The following is a 16,012-nucleotide window of genomic DNA, read 5'->3' on the forward strand; positions in this document are numbered from 1 at the left end:
GAATACGAATGATGCTCGCAAAAAAGTCCTCCTCACTCTTCCTTTGCGCCCAACGCCGACTGTTGAATCCATCCTCGAAGTCTATACAAAGAAAGTGCAGCTGAATACAGCTGTTCCCTTTTTGAAAAAAGTGGGTATGGTGGGGGAGGTTGTGGAGAATGGTATGGGTGCAGGGGAAACTCAATCTCAAGGTAACCCTATATGCCATCACTGTCAGAAAAAGGGACATGTAGCTCGCAATTGCAGAACAATTATAACTGCTGATAAAAACTCTCCAAAGACTGTTTCCCCAGGCCAACAGCAGGGAAACTAGCGACTCAACGCGTCCTAACAGCTCTGCGTACAGACATAAATAGAGCTGAAGACAAAGTACTTGGACTCCTGGACTCCGGTTGAAGGTAACCTGTGATGAAACACACCATTTCAACAACAACAAACACACTGTGATACCCATCTCATTCCAGATTGTGGACCACATGCCAGACTTTACATACCTTTTTATTATTGGGGACACTCGGGAAACACCTGCTGGGATAGAGGTTACACCCACTGTCCTGGGTTGCAGTGCATTCTATCACCATCCTCATGAGCCGTTGAAATCAGGTGGGGCAGTGTTTCCTTGCCTCCTCCCCCCAGACTACCTTTCTGTTAATGACCCATCACTGTCCTGCTGCATGACTCAGAGATAACTCCCTCTGGACTATCTTCTGTTAATGAGCCTAATCAACACTTGGCCTCATGACTCATTACCCCATTGTGAGATGCTCCACCCAGAGGGAGGAACCAAGCATCCCATCATGGATATAATCTGAGACTGAACACCAGAGACAACCCTTCCCACTGGATTTCAGGAGGACAGGAGCTACACAGCCACCATTGGACTTTCTGAGGAAGAGCAGACTCTTTTACTACAGGATCACTGCTTCAGAGGACTGCAGCCACCATTCTACCAGACTACTACCACCACCCTGCCGAACAGGGTGTCAGGTTGTACCTTGACTCTGTCAGTTTGAACCAGTGTTTACTTTTTTTCCTTTTCTTTAATTTCCATTAGATTGTTATTCTGACTTGGTGCCTCCCACTGGTTTGTTTTCAAACTAGTACACCCACACTCATGAAAGTAGATCAGAATGGGGGTTCTAGCCTAATGGCACACTGTATATATCCACCGTACTTTATGCCAAAGGGTCAAGTCATTGCGCAGGCCACTCCACTGCCCAAATACCTACCCACAGATGGTCATATCCCAGCCATCTGTTGGACTGAGGTTTTGGGAAACGACAAACCTGTAGTGGAATGTAAGCTCCGTCACAAATCACATAGTCAGTATAATGGGTATGATTGACACAGGTGGTGATGTGTCTGTCATTCCATTTGACAAGTGGCCTGCGCAATGGGAATTGCAATCTTAAGGCATCATACAAGGGATTGGAGGTACCCAAATTGCGAAGCAATCCAAAAACACCATTCAAATTGAAGGTCCTGAAGGAAAAATAGCGACACTTCGTCCGTATGTCCTGGACACCAAATTCACCCTGTGGGGAAGGGATGCCATGTCTCAGTGGGGAAGAAAAATTGATATCACCCCTAGACATCAAAATTTTCCCTGGCGGCCGCTGGAGCAGAGTGCCATCCACATAAATTAACTTGGAAAACAGATGAACCAGTGTGGGTTAACCAGTGCTCGCTCAAAAAAGAAAACTTAGAGGTACTCAAAACATTAGCAGCTGAACAGTTGGCTAAAGGGAATATCGTACCAACTAATAGCCCCTGGAATACTCCCATGTTTGTAATACAAAAACTGGGAAAGAACAAATATAGGCTCCTCCAAGATCTTAGAGAAATCAATAAGATTATTGAAGACATGGGGCCCTTTCAACCAGGTATGCCATCACCTTCAATGCTCCCGCAACATTGGCATTTAGCTGTTCTTGACATTAAAGATTGCTTCTTTCATATTCTACTCCACCCTGCAGATGCCCCTTGATTTGCATTTTCTGTGCCCTCTATTAATCGTGAAACTCCCATGGAATGTTATCATTGGCTTGTGCTTCCCCAAGGTATGAAAAATTCCCCAACTCTCTGCCAAGAGTATATTGCTAAAATTCTATCTCCCATCCGTGCCAAAGCAGAGAAAGCCATCATCCTACATTACATGGATGATGTACTGGTATGTGCTCCCAATAATCAGTATCTCAAGCAGACACTTAACATGGTGATTGAGGCACTAGAGGCCAAGGGCTTTGAATTACAACCAGAAAAAATGCAGCCAACAAGCCCTTGGAAATACCTCGGACTCAAAATCACAGAAACCTCTATCACCCCAACACCCGTCACCATTAATAATAACCCAAAAACATTAGAAGAAGTGCAACCGATCTGTGGGACACTAAATTTTTTAAGACACTGGTTAGGACTCACCACAGAAGATGTAGCTCCTCTTGCAAACCTGGTAAAAGGGGAAGGCGGTCCAGCATCCCCTAGATCCCTGACAGATGAGGCAAGGCAGTCTCTCAAAAAGATACAAGAGATCATTTCCACCAGACAAGCACACAGGTGTCAGCCCTCCCTACCGTTTAAGCTTGTCATTTTAGGGACAGTACCACGCTTCCACAGCCGCATATTTCAGTGGGACATGGAGCAGAAGGAACCCCTCATCATAATTGAATGGGTATTCCTTCCACTCCAACCTCCTAGAACCATCACACAGCCACAAGAACTAATGGCAAAAATTATCATGAAGGGTAGAGCAAGGCTCCCCACCCTGGCAGGATGTGACTTTGCATGCATCTACTTACCTGTAACAACTGATGCATTAGATCACCTACTTCAAAATAATATAAATTTACAATTTGCATTAGATGGTTACTCAGGCCAAATGTCCAATCATTACCCAAAACATGACATGTTTAATCTGCCATTCTCTTTTATCCCTCGAGAGATTCAAAGTAGAAAACCCCTTGATGCGATTACCATTTTTACTGATGCTTCAGGGAAGAGTAAGAAGTTTGTGATTACATGGAAAAATCCAAAGGCGCAAAAGTGGGACTCTGCCATCAAAGTAATCCAGGGATCACCACAAGTAGCTGAACTAGCAGCCGTCGTTAGAGCATTTGAGAGCTTCAAAGAACCCTTTAATTTGGTCACAGACTCAGCATATGTAGATGGAGTAACTGTTAGAGCTGAGCATGCTCTCCTAAAAGTAATCTCAAACAAGAAAATTTATGATTTTCTCTCAAAATTAATTTATCTGGTTTCCCACAGAGATCATCCCTATTTTGTCATGCATGTGAGATCACATACAAACCTGCCAGGATTTATTGCAGTGGGTAATCGTAGAGCTGATGCCCTGGCTATGCCAGCAGGCATAGTTTTATCAGCCGACTTACCAAAGCTCCCCCAAGTTTTTGAACAAGCAAAATTGAGCCATGCCATGTACCATCAAAATATTCCTGCTCTTATCCGCATGTTCCATCTGTCGCGGACACAGGCAAAAGCAATAGTGGCAACATGTCCCAACTGCCAGAAGCTACAGCTTCCATCACTGGGCATGGGGGTCAATCCCAGAGGCATTAATAGCGGTGAAGTGTGGCAGATGGACGTCGCACATTTCCCTGGAATTGGGAGATTAAAATACATTCATGTTTCAATTGATACCTTCTCTGGTGCTATGTATGCCTCTGCACATGCAGGTGAAAAAGCTAAGGACGTTGAAAAACATCTTGTCCAAGCTTTTGCTGTGCTCGGTGTACCTGAGGAGATAAAAACTGATAATGGGCCTGCCTACACCTCTCAGGAGTTTAAAAACTTTCGTCAGCAGTGGGGATTTCGACATGTTACAGGTATTCCTCACTCCCCAACTGGACAAGGCATTGTTGAACGTGCCCATCAAACCCTCAAGCGAATGCTGCTGCAACAGTCAGGGACCACTAAACTCAACTCACCTGTCATCAGACTCAGCAAAGCACTGTTTGCCATAAACTTCCTGAATGGCACCTTTGAGGATCCAAACCCTCCCATCTATCGTCATTTCCAGAACACCGGGAGACAGAAACTGAAGGAAAATCCAGAAGTCCTGATCCGGGACCCAGAGACTCAAAAGATCCAAGGACCATACAAACTTGTAACTTGGGGACGTGGGTATGCCAGTGTATGTACCCCTCAAGGACTGAGGTGGATCCCAGGGAAATGGGTAAAACCTTATGTCACTTCCTCAAAAGTTAAGGAGGTTAAAACTGCCTCCTGGAAGAGACGCTGTAAAAGGGATCCTGATTTTGGACCCTCATATAAACCCCCTACTCCAGATTTCAATGTTAATTCCTTAAGTTAAGTTGCACTGTTTTGCACTCACATTTTGCACTGTATTGTCGGGGTCCCTTCCCCCCTGCCATGTAGCCCTGGGAGAGGGGCCCTGGCGGGGATTCGCAGGGTTTCCCTAGCCCCTGGTCAGCCTCGTTTCCCATTGGTTGTTTTGTGTTCCCCTGCGTGGGCAAGGACCCTCGGGTCCCGTGATTGAGCAGTTCCTCTGCAGAGCTCTGGCCATGCAGCTGGAGAAATAAACATCTATGAAACATCTATCAAGAATCGGTCCATATATATTTCTTTTCCACGGGCCTCCTTGTTTGATACATCATATTACAGAATCCCCACTGTAACACTGTATTTTGTAAATCTTCATCCTGATACCCCAGACCATAGATGTCCTGACTAACCCCCTGAGTTTTGACTGGGGAACTAGTTTAAAGACATCCTAGGTACTGTCAAGTTGTAGGGACAATAGATTCCAATTATGTTTTGCACTGTTGTTTTGTTACTGTTCTATGCGATTTAAGTTACTAAGAGTTACAACCCAGCTTTAAAGAAAAAAAAATATGGAATTGTTGCTGCCTGCTCCGAGGTGGCCCTTCCCCCTCCCTGGTCAAACAAGCCAGGACTTGCCTGTGCCATGTGCTCTGAACTCCTTTGTTCCAAGTGCAGGCAAAACCAAATGTAACTCAAACTCTTTAGCAGTGTCTGATTGGCCAGTCACCCCGGGTCCGCCCCCAGTTCTCCCCTTTCCCCTTCTCCAAATAAAAGAAGTACCCGAGAGGGGGCCCGCCCTCTTTGGCTTGCATCCCTTCTGCAAACATCTGCGTCTCTGTCTCTGTTTGAAAGCTTCTAATTGCAGGAATTAGGCAAACTGAAGGCTATATTTCTCCCTCTTTGCTTCTACTGGTGGTATCAGCTTTGCAGCTACCATTTGCCGCTTTCAGAGCTACTGAAATGCTAGATTGGCTGAGCTACCTCTCTAGGCTGCTCGAGGCTTTCTAAGGCATTGAACTACGAGCCTAGCTGGTAAAAAGCTGTGAGTATTCCACAGCCATCTTGGACAAAGCAATCATGAAATTATAGTTTTCGGTTCTTGGAGAAGTAAGGAGGGGTGCCAGCAGAGCTGCTGCCTTGGACTTCCAGAGGGCAGACTTTGGCCTGTTTAGGACACTGGTTGACAGAGTCCTTTGGAAGGCAGTGCTGAAGGGCAAAAGAGTCCAGGAAGACTGGACATTCTTCAAGAAGGAAATCTTAAAGGCGCAGGAACAATCTGTCCCAATGTGCATAAAGACAAGCTATCAGGGTAGAAGATGGGCCTGGCTGAACAGAGATCTTTGCTTCAAACTCAGGGAAAAAAAGAGTGTATCACCTTCTGAAAAATGGGCAGGAAACTCAGGAGGACTACAAGGATGTCATGAAGTCTTGCAGGCAGAAAATTAGAAGGGCCAAAACTCAAGTAAAATATAATTTGGCTACTACTTTAAAGGATGTAGTGGGTTGACCTTGGCTAGGTGCCAGGTGCCCACCAAGCAGCTCTATCACTCCCCAGCAGGACAGGGAAGAGAAAATAAGATGGAAAACAACTTGTAGGTTGAGATAAGGCAGTTTACTAAGGCAAAAAAAGGCGAGTGAAACTTTGCACGTGCATAAGCAAAGGGAAAAGTTAATCTCTACTTACCATCAGCAAGTGATGTTCAGACACTTCCAAGGAAGCAGGGCTTCAGCACATGTAGCGGTTGCTCCAGAAGGCAAACATTGTAGAACAATGAATATCACCCTGTTCCTCCTCTCTTCCTTAGCTTTTATATCTTAGCTGACACCATATGGTATGGAATATCCCTTTGGTTAATTTGGGTCAGCTGGCCTGGTTGTGTCCCCTACCAGGATCTTGCCCACTCCCAGCCCCTTAATGGGGGGGCAGGGAATATTAGAGAGACAGCACTGCTCAGCAGTAGCCAAAATGCTGGTGTATTCTCAACCCCCTTCCAGCTACGAATGCAAACCACAGCACTGAGGGCTGCTAAGGAAAAATGAACTCTATCTCAGTCAGACCCAATACAAACAACAATAAAAAATGTTTTTACACATACGTCAGCAGCAAAAGGAGGACTCGGGAGAATCTTCATCTTTTATTGGATGCCCAGGGAAACATTATGACAAAGGCTGAGAAAAAGGCTGAGGAACTTAAAGCCTTCTTTGCCTCAGTCTTTAACAGAAAGACCAGTTGTCCTCCGGGTACCCAGCACCGTGAGCTGGTAGACAGGGATGGGAAGCACAATGAATCCAGGAGGAAAATGGTCAGCAACCTACTATGCCACTTAGACACCCATAAGTCCAGGGGACCAGATGGGATTGACCCAAAGGTACTGAGGGAGCTGGCAGAAGAGCTCACTAAGAGACTTTCAATCATTTTCCAGCAGTCCTGGTAAACTGGAGAGAGCCCAGTTGACTGGAAGTGAGCAAATGGAATGCCCATCTATAAGAAGGGTCAGAAGGAGGATCTGGGGAACTACAGGCCTGTCAGCCTGACCTAGGTTCCAGGGAAAGTCAGGGAGCAGATTATCTTGAGTGCCATCATATGACATGTGCAAGACAAGGGGATCAAGCCCAGCTAGCATGGACTTAGGAAATGGTGGTACTGCTTGACCAACCTGATTGCCTTCTATGACAAGGTGACCCACTGAGTGGATGAAAGAAAGGCTGTGGATGCATAAGAGACGGTCCAAAGATCCCTCATCTGCCTCACGATCATCACCAAGGACAGAGACTGAACACAGGAGTCCTGGCCTGGCTGAGGTGGGAAGTCTGCCAAGTGTTGCCTGCAGGTGTACCCACTGGGAACTGGTAGAAACTAGTGCAGGTCACAATGGACTGCGCCATTCTTGTTGCAAAAGCAGGAAGGACTGCGCTGAAGCGAAAAGGAACAACCTGTCCTGTACACCTGTCCTGTACCCGTTTCCCAAAACAATGGGCCTCATAACAATGGTTGTAGATTTCCCCACCTCTTGGCCAGTTGCCCCTTGCTTTTGAAAAGAACTATAAAGGGACTTTCTAAATTAACCAAGAGGAGATCTCCCCACAGAAAGAAGACGAATCTATTGGCAGAAGACCACGAAGACTTCGTCTCATCCGTTGGTAGCTATCCCCCCCCCCTTTCTTCCTCTCTACTCTTTTACTTTGTTTTTCTTTCTTTCTCTCTCTCTCTCTCCTCTATCGCATTACCATGTTGTGGTTACTTAATAAAGGTGCACTGTTTTGATTAAAACTGAAATCCCTTGTGTCCTTTTGCACTCTGAGATCTATAAACAAACCATCACGACCCTCGCTTGTATTAGTGGATCGTGACAGGATGTTGTTTACCTAGACTTTAATAAAGCCTTTGACATTGTTTCCTGTGGGGTATGCCCAGCCTCTGCCCTGGAGGGAGGCCTGCTGAGATAAGGAGATTGCATAACCTCCCAGCAGAACTCCCCTGGAAACGCAACCACTTTTCAGTTACGGTGAGAAGAAGACAGACCCAGAATCCTCTAAGAGACCCTATGCAGATCCTTTGTTACCCATTGGCTTTTACCCTCTGACACCCACCCCCTGTATCCCTATAAGATCTAGCCCTCTGCCCCTGTGAGACCAGAGAGAGCTCGTCCCTGGCCTCCCCTACACGGGGTGCGGACTAATAAAGCTTCCCCATGCGGAACTGCTATATGGGTCTCTTCATCTCTCTCCTCCTGGTCTGGCCTGGAGATTGCCTCGCAGAGCAAGAGCTGAAATCACAAGCTGAGAGTCACTAAAGAGCTGATAGCCTCTCTGCAAAGGCACTCTGGCTATGACTGAGGGAAGACACTGGGCCCCGGGAAGATGGCTCCTCATGGGACCATCTCTCCGGACTGGTCACAGCTTCCTGGGTCTGAGCTACAGACCCCACATCAGCCACCTCAGTCTCCCACAGAATTCTCCTGGAGAAAATGGCTGCTCATCACTTGTATGGCTACACTTCTGGGTAAAAAACTGTCTGGATGGCCAGGCCCAGAGAATGGTAGTGAATGAAGTTAAATCCAGTTGGTGGCCAGTCACAAGTGCTGTTCCCCAGGGTTCAGTATTGGAGCCAGTCCTGTTTAGTATCTTTACCAATGATCTGGATGAGAGGCTCTATTGCAACTCTCGGTAAGTTTGCAGATGACACCAAATTGGGTGGGAGTGTCGATCTGCTGGAGGGTAGGAAGGCTCTGCAGAGGGATCTAGACAGGATGGATCAATGAGCCAAGGCCAACTGTTTGAGGTTCAATAAGGCAAAGTGCCAGGTCCTGCACTTGGATCACAACAACCCCATGCAATGCTACAGGAAAGGGGAAGAATGGCTGGAAAGCTGCCTGGTAGAAAAGGATGCGGGGATGCTGGTCAACAGCTGGCTGAACATGAGCCAGCATGTGCCCAGGTGGCCAAGAAGGCCAATGGTATCCTGGCTTGTATCAGAAATAGTGTGACCAGCAGGACCAGGGAAGTGATTGTCCCCTTATATTCAGCACTGGTGAGGCTGCACCTTGAATCCTGTGTTCAGTTTTAGGCTCCTCACTACAAGAAAGACATTGAGATGCTGGACTGTGTCCAAAGAAGGGCAGCAAAACTGGGGAAGGGTTTGCAGCACAAGTGATATGAAGAGTGGCTGAAGGAGCTGGGGGTGTTTAGCCTGGAGAAGAGGAGGGTCAGGGGAGACCTTATTGCTGTATACATCTATGTGAAAGGAGGTTGTAGCCAGGTGGGAGTCAGCCTTTTCTCCCAGGCAACCAGCGGCAGAACAAGAGGACATAACCTCAAGCTGTGCCAGGAGAGGTTCAGGTTGGACATGAGGAAGAATTTCTTCATGGAAAGGGTTGTTAAACATTGGAATGGGCTGCCCAGGGAGGTGGTAGAGTCACCATCCCTGGAGGTGTTCAAAAAATTACTGGATGTAGCACTTAGTGCTATGGTCTAGTTGACAAGGTGGTGATCGGTCAAAGGTCTCTTCCAACCTAAATGATTCTGCGATTTTGTTCTGTGATTCTTATTGCTCTCTACAACTACCTGAAAGCAAGTTATAGACAGTTGAGGGTCGGTCTGTGTGCCGGTTTGGACAAATTTGGAGGAAAAATATCCTCTGATAGAAGGCAGGTTACAACCAGCCCTCCCCCACCAGGTTCGGGAAGAAATAAATTTTCCTCGGAGGAAAGTGAAAGAGATAAAAACTATTTATTTAACAAACACACAGGAAAAGGACAATAATGCTAAATAATAAAACCTCTTGCTGTGGAAAGAAAACCTGGGAAAATTTCAGAGTCCTTCCGTAGGTCTCTCTCTCTCTCTCTCTTTCTCCTTGGAGCTGGGTCGCAGGCCCACCTCCAGGTCCAGGGCCTCGGTGGAAAGTCCTCCCGATGTATTCTGATGTTGAAACAGTCCAGCAGAGAAGAAGGGAAAAATCAAAGTCCCAGGAAAACAAAGTTCAACTCTCCGGAGGGAAAAAAACTGAAAAACTGGCTGAAAAAAGCAAGCAGGGTGCTTTTCCACTCTCTTGCTGCCACAGGACGCAGAGGAGTGTGTGTGTCCTTGAACAAACTGCTTTGAAAAGTTTTGCTCAGTTTTTTTTCTCTTCCCCCTCTCAGGCTCAGTTTAAAGGCACAGAAAGGCACAAAATTAATTTCTGGGCATAGGGCAGCGATAGGGGATACACATCATAAAGTCACCCCAAGACTTGTTTCCCAAGTAACAAGTGACAGGCCTCAAGTTGCGTCAGGGGAGGTTTAGATTAGATATTAAGAAAAATTTCTTCATTGAAATGATGATCAGGTATTGGAACAGGCTGCCCAGGGAAGTGGTAGAATCACCATCCCTGGAAGTGTTCAAAAGTCATGTGGATGTGGCACTTGGTGATATGGTTTTGTGCTGAACACAGTGGTGCTAGTTTAATAATTGGACTCGATGATCTTAGAGGTCTTTTCCAGCCTTAGTGATTTATGATTCCATGATCTTATCTTTTGAAAAGCACCTAGGAATTGATAAACAGCTCCAAAAATAAAGGCAAATACGTGTAAAAAGCATTACCATCCACAAGACAACACTCACAAGCCCTTCCAGCATTATCCTTTGCACACAGAAGCACTGGTTAAGCTTTAGTTTTGCTGAAACACAGGGCACAGAAGAGGCTCAGCAATCAGCAAGAGTTACTAAGGCACACAATGAAGGGTTCAGGGTGGCAACTTACATATGGAGTGTCACCAACACACAGCAGCATCAAAAAGGCAGGGAACAAGGAGACAACAATCCCTTTCTTTACCCTTGACACATGAAAAGCCCAGGGAGTCTCCAAAGACCAGGATGTAAGGTTTTGGGGTTTTGGCTTGTCTTTTTTTTTTTAATTCAGGGGCAGACTTCCTGCAGACAATACACTTCCAGCCAGCACAAGCAACTAGCTATGTCTCCCTAGCTGCCAATTTAATATTATGAAATGCTTCTATAAAAACATGCCCATTTAACCAGCACTAGCACAATCCTAGAGGCTTCACTGTCTCACGCATGTGTTGCATAGTGCCATTTTAGAGAGCCTTCATTACAGCTAACAATTAAATCCAATCAAAGCAGCTGATTCCCAAACTAAATTTTGTCATCGTTTTGAAAAACAATGATGTCTTGGAAATAACTGGAATGTTTCGGAATATACATTTCTTTAAATGGTAGTTTCCCTCTGATTGAGACAGTGTTCCTTGACACTCAGACATACAAAAGGATTCTTTTCTTCTATACAAAAAAAATGCCAGAAAGCACCTGAAAGCATTTTCTGTCTGGGTTAAATAATAATATATAAATGTCCTCACTTGACCTTTTCGTTATTAAATAAAACCCCAAACTAACCCATATGAGTCTTTATTTCTAATAAAAACCATATCTAATTCAAAATTCAATTAATTTCAAGGGGTTTGAACAAATTTGCATTTTCTTTGGTAATAGCTCACTAACAAAGTTGAAGCTGCCATTGGCACAACAAATGATTCTCATGAGAATCATCATGAGAAGTGAACTTTGAAATGCAGTTATTGTTGGAAGACCAATTCTAGCTAGTGGTACTTAACAGGACAATAGACTAAACCAAGGCACTCATACTGCATACATGAAGTAAATATAAAAATGCAAAGCATGTAAAAATTTTGTAAGCTCTATTCTACACCATCAAAAATTACAACTGGGTAGTTTCAAAAAATATCTTCAGTCACTGTCAATGCTTAGCAAAGCATAGTTACTATACTGGCATACCAAAAAACATATTTACATGTGCAAACTGAGAGGGAAGATCTCATTAAAAAAAACCAAAACAGCAAACACCAGTACTCCTGTATGGACTTTATCACAACTCCTTTTCACAAAAATATTGATAGAGAATTCCAACACACAAACGGTAAGTTTAAATTAACTTGTTACAGGACACTAATGATTAGCATTTGTAATACTACTTCAACATGCACAGAGTTTTCTTACAAAACACCATTTCTTGTAAAGCATGCAATAGATGCACTGGTGACAACTGAAGTATAAAAATAAACACAGTCACTCCGCTAAAAGAGTATTTGGTTTTTCTCATTTGAAAATGTAAATTATTTTTTCCAGATATACTTAATAGTATTATTCTTTTACAAAAAAAAATGACAAGTTTTGAACAATTACATCTCTGTTCATTCTGAATTATTTGCATGATATGTCTGACATCCTACTGTTCCCCAATCTTTGATCAAGAGCTCTTAAACTCTATTTAAACTGATTCAGACCATACTTAAAAAAAAATAAATCTAGTATTTCTAACTTAGAGCAAAGTTTATTAAATATTTAAATTATTCTCTATAATCTCAGTACATAATAAGTTTTATTGAGTGTCCCATGTACAGTCATTTCTCATAGGTGAGTGTTGGTGATGAAATCAAATGCAAAGAAAAAATATAAATGTAAAAAATCAAGATGTCAGGGATGAAAGCACAATGATAGTGTTGTAGTTTTTGAGTTCTGCAGGTGGTGTTTTTTTTCTCTTCCCTTTCCTTCCTTTTCTCTCATGCAAGCTCCCTTTATTATTGTCCATTACAGATAAACAACCACGCTCTAATTGGACCCTAGAATCTCTGCTAATTTTGTAACACAAAACATGTCTCAAGCATTCAATTCATGTGACTGTCTTCGGCCACAGTAAGACACACACATACAGTGGTTTTCCACTGAAGTGATTTCCCACAGCACGCTCAGCAAACACACAGATTAGCAGAGCCTTTACGGTCAACATTGTCTTGTTCTAATCTTGATTTAAGATGCCAGGTGTTTGGCACTGTTCCCACAGGCGAGACATACCCATCCTAAGTCATTATTTGTATCATTAAAAGACCTAGTTTTCCTAAAGAACAGAGTACAGTATTCCTAATGCAATGAATTAAAATTCAGACTGAAGCAGAACTACACTTCTCTCATGTTTCAAAAAGAAGTTGAAAAATGCTTTCAACTCTCAGACAACTGTTTAATTAAAGGCTGCTTTAAATTTTATAATCCATAAGTGTTGTAAGAGTCCCTTTTCTTCCAATAACTCATTGATGAAAGGCTGGCATCCAATCCTACCATTCATTTAAAGAAAATGTGTGCAAAAATAATTAAATTTGAGTATTCTAAGAAGCAATCAACTTTACTAAGATCTCAAACATTGAAATAATGCTTCCTGTTAAAGGGACACCTGCACTAACTGGTGTTCAAGGGCTCGCATTCAGCTGATTAAACTACAAAATAATGCCCACCAAAATGTTACTCAAAGAGATTTCCTCTTTTTCTTTTTGTGAAAACAAAGATTATAATGTAAATCTGAAATCAAACCTTTCTTTTTTTAATTATGTAATTTAACCCTTAACTTTGCTAGTTGGAAGCCATGGCATGGGACAAGGTCCCTTTAACAAGGAAGGAGATAAGTATCACTTAATCAGGATGTGGGAATGGAATCTGTACCTATGGGTAAATGGCAATGCGTTCTGGGTTGGCTCAGCCCTTGGTTCTGAGTTCTGCGTCACTTCCGCCATCACTCTCTCGTCATCTGTCCCATTAATACTTTCTGGCGTTAAAGGAGACTGAATATCCCCTCCAGCTGATTCCTTAAGTAAAACAAACAAATGACACATTAGAATTACCAAGTGACCTGCTCAGGAAGTCCATGTGTATACAAGTGCTACCATTAATTCTTATATGAGATATGAACTTTAGACAGTATTAATGTGAAGCTCACAGATTTCCAGCATCGCTCGTGGCCATATTTCATCATGTGAATTTAATTTAGAAGTGTATTACTATAGGATTCATATTATCTTGCACAAAACTCAACTGACCTATGATTTATTTGCAAGTGTCCAGCCTCACGCTTATCACAGACCTCACTCTCTTACCTGATATTTTATGCAGCCCTCAGCCAGCTACATAACACGCAACTATTGGCACCAAGGATTTTTATCTTTTGTTTTAATTCTAACATGGTGAAACAAACAATTCTGATATTTGTTTCAAAATCTAGCTTTCATTTAATGTATTAACTAAAGTGAACAGTTGTATCAGGCCATCGATGGTGCATTCACAGTTTTGGCTATGAGCCATCTGTAAAGAAAACTTGTTCAGCACAATCCTCGCAAAACTTTCATAAACGTTAGCCTGGCCTAGCTCTCATTGGTCATGGCATCATCTAGGAAGGAGAATACTCCAGTTATACCCAGGCAGCTACACCTGAAAAACTTACTGTCTTTCTTCCTAGCAGAAGGCACTGGTGCAGTTTTAATCAGCCCTCATTATGTCAACACATGCATTTATGTTTTGGCCAACAAACACTATTTTTCAATTTCTAGTCACTGAAGAGTGCTTCCTTTTTTAAAAAAACAAAGTACATTGTGTAGCCCAAATCCTAAGTTAGAATATTAAAGGTTTTTCAGTCCCTGTATGTGGTTTAATTTTAATATTTTCTTTCCTATTATATGATGTCATATAAGCTAAGTAGCTCATTTCAATTTCAAAATGTCTTAGTAGGCTTTTAGTAATCAAGTGTTAACATTTAACTCTAAGATAGTAGTGTTTCATGAATAGAGTTCTGTGAATGTCATGGAGGGGTGACTATCCAGCAGAGGACTGGTTGAATTACAGTATTTCCAAAAGCTAAGCACCTTCTATGGCCACACAGACTTTTACCATCTGCATGGAGAAGAGATAAAACTGCTATTTACTGTTATTAAACTGGAGCACAAGCACAGTGTCTGGAAGGCCAGCAGCTCCTCTTCCCAGCTCTTTGACACTGTGTAGAAAACTGAAGAACAGCAATCTCAGAAGAAATTGCAAGTGTCTGAAGATGGTTATGATCTTACAAGATCAGGGTCTAATTTTAAGCTTCCACTTGTAGCCTTCAACTAGTTTACAAGGATAAGGCTTTTTGAAAGCCAATACTGAATCTGATCCTATATCTATAAGAAATGATGCCCTTGACTTTGAGACTTGACCAGATGGAAAAACTGAATTCTTTTAAAGAAAATAAGATCTGGCTGTCATTATTACCTTCCATAAAGCACTGGTGTCACTTAACCAACAATATTGTTTAACATTGTCATTACACTTTAAATTATATTAAGCATTTGCAACACAACAATTGTCAAAATTTTGCTTTTATTCTACTGTATTTCTTACATAGTGAGAGACATATCTCACTCTACAACTTGAATTATTAATACAGTTATAGCAAAACATTTTAATAATGACTTCAAGTTCTATTATACTTAGCATTCCTCAAGTTATACAATGCACATGCACAAGTGTCTCCATTCTGCATCTTATTAAATTCCTACTGATTAAAAAGCAGAAAATAATTAGCTTACACTGATTTATTACACAAATAGAAGGTTTTATTTATGATATAAATATAAATTATTTATTTTATGAATGTAAATTGTTACCTACTTTCAGGAAGAAAGTACTTATTTTATACTCAAAACTATTACTTTAAGTGTTAAAACTTTAGATGTAAAACTTAAATATTTTTATAGAACAATTTTACTGAACTGAAACTGAATTGAATTGAAATTAAAGTGTCAAAGGAGAGCAGATCTGGCAAGATAATCAGGCACATGAATTATTTGACACAAATTATGTGGGTTTGTCTATTATTAATCCTCTAATTTGATAAACAGTTTTCACTGCCATTAAATGAAAGGCATTACGAACCCAAGAGTTTCTTTGTTATTTCCTCCTCTTCCCAAACTACACTAGATGTTCTAAAAAACATATACCACATCTGCACTGTATAAAGGAGCCCTGGCCCTACTAATAAGTACCCAGGACTGGTGATGCCAAGCAGTATAACAGTTGTCTACAATATACAAACTAAGCACAATAAAGGGGAATCAATCAAAAGATGCCTTAAATTTCAAAATCTTATAAACAAAATGCATGCACTCATAAAACAGTCTCTAAAGTAAAACAAGCAGACTTCACAGCACAGATCAGACCACCTTTTAATGGTGACTGTAAATGAAGAGTTCAGACCCTAGGTTCTGAGGCAGAGTCAGTTTATTTCAGCTCAAGTTGGGTGCCTCCAGAGAGGGACCCTGAACAAAGAAATCCCTGGGCCTTCACACCCTTACAGTCTGTGCATCTGATCTTCACATGCTCTGCACGCGCCTCTTGGTCCTAT

General features: G+C 42.5%; 1 protein-coding gene across 1 annotated transcript in view; it reads right to left on the bottom strand.

Moving 5' to 3' along the window:
* LOC125319334 (homer protein homolog 1-like) overlaps positions 1–16,012 on the bottom strand; it is a 368,242-nt gene that overhangs the window by 187,017 nt on the left and 165,213 nt on the right. Inside the window, exon 5 of the mRNA XM_048290442.1 lies at positions 13,303–13,445. Coding sequence (XP_048146399.1) covers positions 13,303–13,445 — 143 coding nt within the window. The remainder of the gene's footprint in view (positions 1–13,302; positions 13,446–16,012) is intronic.

This window comes from Corvus hawaiiensis, chromosome W, assembly GCF_020740725.1.
Source record: "Corvus hawaiiensis isolate bCorHaw1 chromosome W, bCorHaw1.pri.cur, whole genome shotgun sequence".
Taxonomy (NCBI): domain Eukaryota; kingdom Metazoa; phylum Chordata; class Aves; order Passeriformes; family Corvidae; genus Corvus; species Corvus hawaiiensis.